The sequence below is a fragment of the Crinia signifera genome, chromosome 19 (assembly GCF_055691185.1).
Source record: "Crinia signifera chromosome 19, ASM5569118v1, whole genome shotgun sequence".
Classification (NCBI taxonomy): domain Eukaryota; kingdom Metazoa; phylum Chordata; class Amphibia; order Anura; family Myobatrachidae; genus Crinia; species Crinia signifera.
In genome coordinates this window covers 142210754-142223095 of record NC_139226.1, presented here as the reverse complement: position 1 = coordinate 142223095, position 12342 = coordinate 142210754, and the positions used below count along the sequence as shown (strand labels likewise).

Below are 12342 nucleotides of genomic sequence, written 5' to 3'. Positions count from 1 at the left end.
ATACCCCAGGTCATCACTGTCTCACCAATCATCCTATACCCCAGGTCATCACTGTCTCACCAATCATCCCAATCATCCTATACCCCAGGTCATCGCTGTCTCACCAATCATCCTATACCCCAGGTCATCGCTGTCTCACCAATCATCCTATACCCCAGGTCATCGCTGTCTCACCAATCATCCTATACCCCAGGTCATCGCTGTCTCACCAATCATCCTATACCCCAGGTCATCGCTGTCTCACCAATCATCCTATATCCCAGGTCATCGCTGTCTCACCAATCATCCTATACCCCAGGTCATCACTGTCTCACCAATCATCCTATATCCTAGGTCATCGCTGTCTCACCAATCATCCTATACCCCAGGTCATCGCTGTCTCACCAATCATCCTATACCCCAGGTCATCGCTGTCTCACCAATCATCCTATACCCCAGGTCATCGCTGTCTCACCAATCATCCTATACCCCAGGTCATCGCTGTCTCACCAATCATCCTATACCCCAGGTCATCACCGTCTCACCAATCATCCTATATCCCAGGTCATCACTGTCTCACCAATCATCCTATACTCCAGGTCATCGCTGTCTCACCAATCATCCTATATCCCAGGTCATCGCTGTCTCACCAATCATCCTATACCCCAGGTCATCGCTGTCTCACCAATCATCCTATACCCCAGGTCATCGCTGTCTCACCAATCATCCTATATCCCAGGTCATCGCTGTCTCACCAATCATCCTATACCCCAGGTCATCACTGTCTCACCAATCATCCTATACCCCAGGTCATCGCTGTCTCACCAATCATCCTATACCCCAGGTCATCACTGTCTCACTAATCATCCTATACCCCAGGTCATCGCTGTCACACCAATCATCCTATACCCCAGGTCATCACCGTCACTCTCCCCAATCATCCTATACCCCAGGTCATCGCTGTCTCACCAATCATCCTATACCCCAGGTCATCGCTGTCTCACCAATCATCCTATACCCCAGGTCATCACCGTCACTCTCCCCAATCATCCTATACCCCAGGTCATCGCTGTCTCACCAATCATCCTATACCCCAGGTCATCACTGTCTCACCAATCATCCTATACCCCAGGTCATCGCTGTCTCACCAATCATCCTATACCCCAGGTCATCGCTGTCTCACCAATCATCCTATACCACAGGTCATCACTGTCTCACCAATCATCCTATACCCCAGGTCATCACCTTCACTCTCACCAATCATCCTATACCCCAGGTCATCGCTGTCTCACCAATCATCCTATACCCCAGGTCATCACTGTCTCACCAATCATCCTATACCCCAGGTCATCGCTGTCTCACCAATCATCCTATACCCCAGGTCATCACTGTCTCACCAATCATCCTATACCCTAGGTCATCACTGTCTCACCAATCATCCTATACCCCAGGTCATCGCTGTCTCACCAATCATCCTATACCCCAGGTCATCACTGTCTCACTAATCATCCTATACCCCAGGTCATCGCTCTCACACCAATCATCCTATACCCCAGGTCATCACTGTCTCACCAATCATCCTATACCCCAGGTCATCACCTTCACTCTCACCAATCATCCTATACCCCAGGTCATCACTGTCTCACTAATCATCCTATACCCCAGGTCATCGCTGTCACACCAATCATCCTATACCCCAGGTCATCGCTGTCTCACCAATCATCCTATACCCCAGGTCATCACCGTCACTCTCCCCAATCATCCTATACCCCAGGTCATCGCTGTCTCACCAATCATCCTATACCCCAGGTCATCACTGTCTCACCAATCATCCTATACCCCAGGTCATCGCTGTCTCACCAATCATCCTATACCCCAGGTCATCGCTGTCTCACCAATCATCCTATACCCCAGGTCATCGCTGTCTCACCAATCATCCTATACCCCAGGTCATCACTGTCTCACCAATCATCCTATACCCCAGGTCATCACTGTCTCACCAATCATCCTATACCCCAGGTCATCACTGTCTCACCAATCATCCTATATCCCAGGTCATCGCTGTCTCACCAATCATCCTATACCCCAGGTCATCACCGTCTCACCAATCATCCTATATCCTAGGTGTGGTAGTTCTGGCATGCTCCTAACATTTGGCCGTGTTTCCAGAGTGTGTGGCCGTGAGTTTGCTGCCTCACCATCATGTCATGGAAGAATTATACTGGCTGACGGATGGCGCAATAACTTGGAACGTGACCATCAGAAGATCACCTCCGCTATGTGCCCAGTCTGCACTATAATAATCACTCGACAATCAATACATTTCCCGTAAATTTCCGCATGTGACATTATCCTTGCCATTGATTTAGGAGACAAAGTCACCTAAATTGTGAGGACGGTGGAAAGTGCCAAGCCAGCGAAGTGACAGCTAATGGCGAGGAGTAATCATTTCTACAATGACCTCGGCAATAACGTGTTCTGGCACTGCCAGGGGGATATCTCAGCACCGCTGTGAGCTATGGGCATTACTTATGGGCACAGGAAGCACAACCAGCTTTTATACAACAAAATCCCTCCATGAATCATCACTGAAGCTTTGCTGGGTGCATTTTGCTGGAAAACAATGCGAGCTGCCTATTGATTATCATATATTATGTGTGACAGCAAACAATTATTAAATGCCAGAAGTTGTGCTTTAAACGTAATGTGCATTTATGAAAAGATGTAAGTGAACCCTGTTAATTTCCAACCCCAGTGATTATTGATTCTGGCGGCCGGTTGGGAGTATTCGGAGAAAGTGCTGCTGTTTGTACAAAGTAACAGACAAGATTCCAAAATAAATAATAAATCAAATGCAAGACACAAAATTAACTCACGCAGCAAACTAAGCGCAATGTGTCACTCTGCCGACTGATAGATGTGATGACAGTGAGTCATCTGTCACAGCAACCGGGACAATTATCAAGGCAGAAACATTTCCGTAATTGGGAGATGTTCTCTATACAATGTGTCCTCAGCGCTCTTCTCCAGGAGGGAATTGTAAGGAACATACAAAACATTCACAAGTTTCCTAATGAGAAGAGGAGGCAAGGAGAGAGGGGGAGAGAGAGGGAGGGAGAGGTAGAGAGAGAGAGGGGGAGAGAGAGAGGAGGGACAGATAGAGAGGGAGAGAGAGAGAAAGAGAGAGGGAGAGAGAGGAGGGACAGAGAGAGAGGGACAGATAGAGAGGGAGAGAGAGAGAGAGAAAGAGAGAGGGAGAGAGGGGGAGGGATAGGGATGGAGAGAGAGAGTGGGACCGAGGGAGAGAGAGGAGACAGAGAGAGGAAGTGAAAGGGACAGGGAGAGAGGGAGAGAAAGTTTGGGGGACAGAGAGGAGGTGACAGAGGCAGAAAGAGAGCGAAGGAGAGAGTCAGGGAGTGACAGAAAGAGGAAGTGAGGGGGACAGGGAGAGAGATAGAGAGTGATGGGGACAAAGATGAGGTGAGAGGGACAGAGTGTAAAGGAAAGAGGACAGAGATAGGAAGTGAGGGGGATAGAGAGAGAGAGATAGAATGAAGGAGAGAGATAGGAAGTGAGGGGGACAGAGATAGGAAGTGAGGGGGATAGAGAGAGAGATAGAATGAAGGAGAGAGGAAGTGACAGATAGGAAGTGAGGGGGACAGAGAGAGGGAGTAAGCAGGAGGGAGAGCGAGAGAGGAAGTGAGGGAGACAGAGAGAGAGAGAAAGTGAGGACAGAGGGCGAAAGAGTGTGAAGGTGAGAGACGGAGGGATGGTCAGAGAGAGAGAGATATGGGGGTGTAAAGAAAGAGGGGAGAGGGACAGCCTGAGGGGGGAAAGAGACTGAGTGAAGGAGAGGTGCGGTAAGAGAAACAGAGGAAGGAGAGGGAGAAGAGAGATGGGGGATCAAAGAGAGAGTTAAAGAGAAGGACAGAGAGGGAGAGAGTTAGGGGGGAGAAGGACAGAAAGAGAGAGAGAGAGAGGGGGGCACACACACACAGAGTGATGGAGATAGAGGGGGAGAGAGATGGTGAAGGGAAAGAGAGAGGGACAGAAAGAAAACAAGGAGTAGATAATGACATATATATAGTGCATGTTGCATATTTATATATTATCAGGTTTTAGACCCTTTTCTTGGCAATAAAAAAATGATGCACCCCCGAATACAGGTACCGGGGCTCCAACAGCAGACTGTCCTGTGATGTGATGGCATTAGCGGACGCCCACAACTGTCCGGTGAACTCATCACTAAGAATAATATGGAACTTATTGAATATTAGAAGTCCCCTCAGAATTCTGTGACCTTATAAAAGAGCCCAGCTTGTGCCTCTGTCACTTACTGTATTCTGGGACCTACAGACATAATGCGTGTGCTCACCTGGTGTTGTCTCCTCGGTCACTAAGTTCTAGATAATGCGCCACGTCATCTGGCGTCAGTACGATATCGTCATTGACAGACATGGCGGCCGATGTGGATGGCGCACGGTTGAACACTAATGTATTGGGAGGCGTCCGTCTCTTACAGAAGCGAGTCTGCTGCTTGTGGCCGTCTTCCGGATGGGGGTCAGTATAGGCAGGAGCTTCGGAGACCCTGTTAGAGGAACAAACATCAGTTGGGTCTATAGGAATTACTCTGTGTAATAGGAACCCAGAATCTGTGCTGCGGAGAACTCTGCTCCTTCCACGCAGTGGCACAGTGGGAAGCATTGCTGTATCACAGCGCTGCTGGTGTCATGGGTTCTGTTCCCATCAGTGTAATAGGAACCCAGAATCTGTGCTGCGGAGAACTCTGCTCCTTCCACGCAGTGGCACAGTGGGAAGTATTGCTGTATCACAGCGCTGCTTGTGTCATGGGTTCTGTTCCCATCAGTGTAATAGGAACCCAGAATCTGTGCTGCGGAGAACTCTGCTCCTTCCACGCAGTGGCACAGTGGGAAGCATTGCTGCATCACAGCGCTGCTGGTGTCATGGAACCCAGTATCTGTGCTGCGGAGAACTCTGCTCCTTCCACGCAGTGGCACAGTGGGAAGCATTGCTGTATCACAGCGCTGCTGGTGTCATGGGTTCTGTTCCCATCAGTGTAATAGGAACCCAGAATCTGTGCTGCGGAGAACTCTGCTCCTTCCACGCAGTGGCACAGTGGGAAGCACTTTACGGCGAACGGAATTCGCCCAAAAGTGCTCGCTGTCCCATTGGGTAGCGAGAAATTTTGAGTAAATTTGTGCTGAAACCAGTCTGAGAGGGGTGCAAAAATCATTGTCGGCATTTAAACTCTGCGGGAATGACACCTCGCACCCTTCACAATTAAAAGGTTCGACCCCTTAGTTAGATTGTAATAATTATATTATGGTGAAATTATAAGAATTAAAAAATGTCCCTTCTTCCCTCTCCTCAAATAATGCCACTGTCACATACAGCCTCGTCCTCACTGACGCATCCCCTGGCATACTCTGTGCTGCTGTGGACCCTGCTCCTCACACGTATAGGTGCTAGATGTCTATCCTGCACGGTATAGGGCTGCCATGATGCTGGAGGCTACTTGGGTGAAATTGCCATTGTTTCTGCAGTCAGTTGCCCGGCACTTAGCCATGCTGACAGTGTCACACCCACGCAGCTCAGGGAGTGGTGAGAACTAGATTCCTATTATTCTGGCTCAGGTGATAGAGAAATACCGGGATGGAATCTGCAATGTGTCATGGCAGTTTGACCCCAAGGTCCTGATTGTACATAGACGATTTGTCTGTGGAGGAGAGGTGACTGAGCAGCGATGTGACGGGCGTCCTACTGGCGCACACAGCGGTATAGTCAGACAGCGTCACAGGGAAAGATCACACTGATTACACTGGAATATTGCAGCACCCAGCAGACCTGTCGCAGCACAGCGGAGAGATGACCATGTGCAGTACTGTCTAACAGCATAGTATAACATAGTTCTGACCTCAGTGCTGGGGATGGATGGATTACTATCCTCCTCATCGTGCACATTCCACAGGACTGCTTGGAGTAAGTGGCAGACACTTTGGGACTTCTCTGATTTAATATTTATGAAATGAGATGGACGCCAATACAAGACAAGCCGGATGGCGGTCTGGACGCAGAGGCTGCTAAATTAATGTTTGACGTCCTCCAGAGAGGACCCCGGAACACTTTGGGCACAAGGACCAAGCGATGTCAAGTAGGCAATTAGCACATTGGAAAACACTTGACATAATCATATAGAAGACGTGGACTAATTAGGTGCATGTTGTCCTTAGGGGGTATTGCTGCTGAGCACATGAGTGTGAGGGGCTGTATGTGGCGCAGACTGAGGGACACACAGCGCATTCAGGTGCGGTATGTTCCGTTTTCTCAGCACTCTCACGTAACGGACTTTACCACCCCCAGACGCCAGCTGGCAAACAGATAGAGGAGGAAAAAAATGCAGCAATCCTTTGGTAGAGGGCATTGCAGTGAAACGATAATCGGACGCTGTGCGAATTCGCACACCAGCGATCAGGTCTGAATCAGGCCCCTAGACATTAAGGGTTTATGACATAAGTGGGATAACAGGTACCCCAATGTTTCCACCAATAGCTCCCCCGGGACCCAGTACTGAAGGTGTGGCCAAATGAGGGGGCGTGGCCATGCCCGCACATCTGGATTAAAAAGAAAATGACAACTTGTGCTGCTGCCAGGGTCAGATCTGGGGGAAGGATATTGCCCAGTCTGCAGGTTATTCGGGAGTCACAAATTATTGTAAAAGGAGTTTGAATAACAAGTTTTAATAAGCCATCGGGCTCTCCAGGGCCCGGCCATTTGGGTGAGTTATATTGTTTCTGTGCAGAGTAAATACTGGCTGCTTTATTTTTACACTGCAATTAGATTTCAGTTTGAACACACCCCAGCCAAAGCTAACTCTCTCTGCACATGTTACATCTGCCTCACCTGCAGTACAGCATGGCTTTGGGCCGATGCACTAAGCTTCAAGAGTGATAAAATGGAGAGTGATAAACAACCAACCAATCAGATCCTACCTGCCATGTCACAGGCTGTGTATGGAAAAAGCTTTATCACTTTTGGAGCTTAGTACATCCGGCCCTTTGCTCTGCGATCCATGCGGGATTACACCCCATGCTCAGTCTATAGATATCAGCGATACATAAGGAATGACAGGGGAGAAGAGCTTACACTTTGTCCTGCATGTCGCTGGGTAACCTCTCCTTTGGCGGGGGGACGGGAGGAGGTGGGAGAGAAGGGCCGCAGGGTAGCATGTCCATCACTTTGAGGGAGGTGGTGTAATGTAGAATTTTGGGAGAGCTGAAGGTCTTCATTACTTTAGAATATTCTCCTGCGAGAGCGAGACAACACGGAAGAGAGAACGTGACACGTGCAGCATTAAGAAGGGGCAGGTTACATACATGACGGAGATGCAGCTGGTCATAGCATGGTATCACAGAAATAATACTCTATGTAAAAGGGTCGGGAAAACGGCTGCAGCTGGGCAGGTAATGTCACCGCCATGAACAGAGGTGAATCTGTGTATCTAATAGAAATCATACAAATAACTGTGACCAGCTGAACCCATTGCAAGCACCAGCAAACTAGACATTATGGCCAGGGCAGCCGAGAGGAATGCTGGGCCCCGGTAATTAGTCCCCCCCCCCCCCCCCCCCACACCTCTCGGCTGCCCTGATTACGGCATGCTTGTGACTCATCCTCTACCACCTCCATCGCAGATAATCTCCCTCAGTGTGAATATTGTGCCCCCCATGTATATTGGCAGCAATGTCTGTGTGATGGGTTAGAATTACGCACCATTTCCGGCCTGGTATCCAGCAGAGCTCTTCTCGCCTGGCACTCTGGCGCTATGTTCCGCAGGCTGGCGATACGGGGAGAGAGGAGCGCTATTCACATGATGCAGCTCTGTGAGGAGAAGACAAGAGACTCTGATCATGTGTATGTGTGCGGCACAGTGGCGGTATAATGTGGTACTGTATATGTATGCGTGCAGCACAGGAACGGTATAATGTGGTACTGTATATGTATGCGTGCAGCACAGGAACGGTATAATGTGGTACTGTATATGTATGTGTGCGGCACAGTGGCCCGGGTAATGCCCGATGGTGCTGACCCGGTAATGCCCGATGGTGCTGACCCAGGTAATGCCCGATGGTGCTGACCCGGTAATACCCGATGGTGCTGACCCGGGTAATGCCCGATGGTGCTGACCCGGGTAATGCCCGATGGTGCTGACCCTGGTAATGCCCGATGGTGCTGACCCGGTAATGCCCGATGGTGCTGACCCTGGTAATGCCCAGCATGCAGGAACAAGTTATACCAGCTACCTGTATTCCTCCCCATCAGCACCATTTATATATATTACCGCACAGTAACAACAAATGAAACGCTCTACCAGTAGGGGACAGATATAGATAATTATAATATTCAGAACCAATTACCACAATGTCAGTGGAATATTATAGTAGAGTCAGCTGGAGACTAATGTACGAGCAGAGGATTATATGGAACTAATGATGCTGGGAATATACAATTATGAATAATCTGCATCCAGCACAAATAGTAATTATATTATTGCAGGAGACCTGTGACTGTTACCTGTATAATGCCATCCGAGACCAGTACAGAGTAATCATCATCCCTCCTGTTCTGTTCTCTTATCAACTGACTCTTCTCTCTTAACTTTCAGCTTGTCCTTACCAAGGTGCAATAAGTGATGTGTACGAGTCCCCTCCCTGTGTAGTGCAGTACAGTGTGTACCAATAACAACCCTCTGCAGTCCAGTACAGAGTACCAGACAATCCCCCCCCCCCCCATGCAGTGTAGTACAGTGCTTACCAGACACCTCCTCTGCAGTGCAGTACAGTGCGTACCAGACACCTCCTCTGCAGTGCAGTACAGTGTGTACCAGACACCCCCTCTGCAGTGCAGTACAGTGCGTACCAGACACCCCCTATGAAGTGCAGTACAATGCGTACCAGACACCCCCTCTGCAGTGCAGTACAGTGCGTACCAGACACCCTCTCTGCCGTGCAGTACAGAGTACCAGACACCCCCTCTGCAGTGCAGTACAGTGCGTACCAGACACCCCCTCTGCAGTGCAGTACAGTGCGTACCAGACACCCCCTCTTCAGTACAGAGTACCAGACACCCCCTCTGCAGTGCAGTACAGTGCGTACCAGACACCCACTCTGCAGTGCAGTACAGTGCGTACCAGACACCCACTCTGCCGTGCAGTACAGAGTACCAGACACCCCCTCTGCCGTGCAGTACAGAGTACCAGACACCCCCCTCTGCAGTGCAGTATGTACCAGACACCCCCTCTGCAGTGCAGTACAGTGCGTGCCAGACACCCCCTCTGCAGTGCAGTACAGTGCGTACCAGACACCCCCTCTGCAGTGCAGTACAGTGCGTACCAGACACCCCCTCTGCAGTGCAGTACAGAGTACCAGACACCCCCTCTGCAGTGCAGTACAGTGCGTACCAGACACCCCCTCTGCAGTGCAGTACAGTGCCTACCAGACACCCCCTCTGCTGTACAGTACAGTGCGTACTAGACACCCCTTCTGCAGTGCAGTACAATGCGTACCAGACACTTCCTCTGCAGTGCAGTACAGAATACCAGACACCCCCTCTGCAGTGCAGTACAGAGTACCAGACACCCCCTCTGTCGTACAGTACAGTGCGTACAAGACACCCCCTCTGCAGTGCAGTACAGAGTACCAGACACCCCCTCTGCAGTACAGTGCGAACCAGACATCCCCTCTGCCGTACAGTACAGTGCATACCAGACACCCCCTCTGCAGTGCAGTACGTACCAGACACCCCCTCTGCAGTGCAGTACAGTGCCTACCAGACACCCCCTCTGCAGTGCAGTACAGTGCGTACCAGACACCCCCTCTGCAGTGCAGTACAGTGCGTACCAGACACCCCCTCTGCAGTGCAGTACAGTGCCTACCAGACACCCCCTCTGCAGTGCAGTACAGTGTTTACCAGACACCCCCTCTGCAGTGCAGTACAGTGTTTACCAGACACCCCCTCTGCAGTGCAGTACAGTGCGTACTAGACACCCCCTCTGCAGTGCAGTATGTACCAGACACCCCCTCTGCAGTGCAGTACAGTGCCTACCAGACACCCCCTCTGCAGTGCAGTACAGTGCCTACCAGACACCCCCTCTGCAGTGCAGTACAGTGTTTACCAGACACCCCCTCTGCAGTGCAGTACAGTGCGTACCAGAAACTCCTCTGCAGTGCAGTACAGTGTTTACCAGACACCCCCTCTGCAGTGCAGTACGTACCAGACACCCCCTCTGCAGTGCAGTGTGTACCAGACACCACCTCTGCAGTGCAGTATAATGATGCTACTCTTTTTCAGCTGGTATCCATTATGTTAACAAGCCTTTTTCTAGGGTCTCCAAAACAGATATTTCCCAGGGTGTGTACACACACAGAGCGTACACACAGAGCGTACACACAGAGAGCACACACAGAGCGTACACACAGAGAACACACAGCGCGTACACACAGAGCGTACACACAGAGAACCCACAGAGCGTACACACAGAGCGTACACACAGAGAACACACAGAGAACACACAGAGAACACACAGCGCGTACACACAGAGCATACACACAGAGCATACACACAGAGCATACACACAGAGAACACACAGAGCGTACACACAGAGAACACACAGCGCGTACACACAGAGAACACACAGAGTGTACACACAGAGTGTACACACAGAGAACACACAGCGCGTACACACAGAGCGTACACACAGAGAACACACAGAGCGCACACACAGATCACACACAGAGCGCACACACAGAGCGTACACACAGAGCGTACACACAGATCACACACAGAGCACACAAAGAGAACACACAGAGCTTACACACAGATCACACACACAGAGTGTACACACAGAGCACACACAGAGCGTACACACAGAGCACACACAGAGCGTACAGACAGATCACACACAGAGCGTACAGACAGATCACACACAGAGCACACAAAGAGAACACACAGAGCTTACACACAGATCACACACAGAGCGTACACACAGAGCACACACAGAGCGTACAGACAGATCACACACAGATCACACACAGAGCGTACACACAGATCACACACAGAGCGTACAGACAGATCACACACAGAGCGTACAGACAGATCACACACAGAGCACACAAAGAGAACACACAGAGCTTACACACAGAGCACACACAGAGCGTACAGACAGATCACACACAGAGCGTACACACAGATCACACACAGAGCTTACACACAGATCACACACAGAGCGTACACACAGAGCACACACAGAGCGTACAGACAGATCACACACAGATCACACACAGAGCGTACAGACAGATCACACACAGATCACACAAAGAGAACACACAGAGCTTACACACAGATCACACACAGAGCGTACACACAGAGCACACACAGAGCGTACAGGCAGATCACACACAGAGCGTACACACAGATCACACACAGAGCGTACAGACAGATCACACACAGAGCGTACACACAGATCACACACAGAGCTTACACACAGATCACACACAGATCACACACAGAGTGTACAGACAGCTCACACACAGATCACACACAGAGCACACAAAGAGAACACACAGATCACACACAGAGCACACAAAGAGAACACACAGAGCGTACACACAGATCACACACAGAGCGTACACACAGAGCACACACAGAGCACACACAGAGCGTACACACAGAGCGTACAAACAGATCACACACAGAGCACACAAAGAGAACACACAGAGCTTACACACAAATCACACACAGAGCGTACACACAGATCACACACAGAGCGTACACACAGATCACACACAGAGCACACAAAGAGAACACACAGAGCGTACACACAGATCACACACAGAGAACACACAGGTCGTACACACAGATCACACACAGAGAACACACAGAGCGTACACACAGGTCGTACACACAGAGCGTACAAAGAGAACACACAGAGCGTACACACCGATCACACACAGAGCGTACACACAGATCACACACAGAGCGTACAGACAGATCACACACAGAGCACACACAGAGCGTACAGACAGATCACACACAGAGCACACACAGAGCACACACAGAGCGTACAGACAGATCACACACAGAGCACACACAGAGCGTACAGACAGATCACACACAGAGCACACACAGAGCGTACAGACAGATCACACACAGAGCACACAAAGAGAACACACAGAGCGTACACACAGGTCGTACACACAGAGCGTACACACCGATCACACACAGAGCGTACACACAGAGCGTACACACAGATCACACACATACACAGAGATTATTGCTGTACATTGA

The 12342-nt window shown here is 50.2% G+C and overlaps 1 protein-coding gene across 3 annotated transcripts in view; it reads right to left on the bottom strand.

Annotated features, from left to right (window-relative positions):
* The window catches only part of ROBO4 (roundabout guidance receptor 4), a 191068-nt gene that overhangs the window by 27409 nt on the left and 151317 nt on the right, over positions 1-12342 (bottom strand). For all 3 annotated transcript variants that reach the window (XM_083163559.1, XM_083163558.1, XM_083163560.1), the window contains exons 15-17: positions 7771-7878; positions 7144-7303; positions 4355-4567 (exon numbers count right to left, since the gene is read on the bottom strand). In XM_083163559.1, the coding sequence (XP_083019685.1) occupies positions 4355-4567; positions 7144-7303; positions 7771-7878 (481 nt within the window). The remainder of the gene's footprint in view (positions 1-4354; positions 4568-7143; positions 7304-7770; positions 7879-12342) is intronic.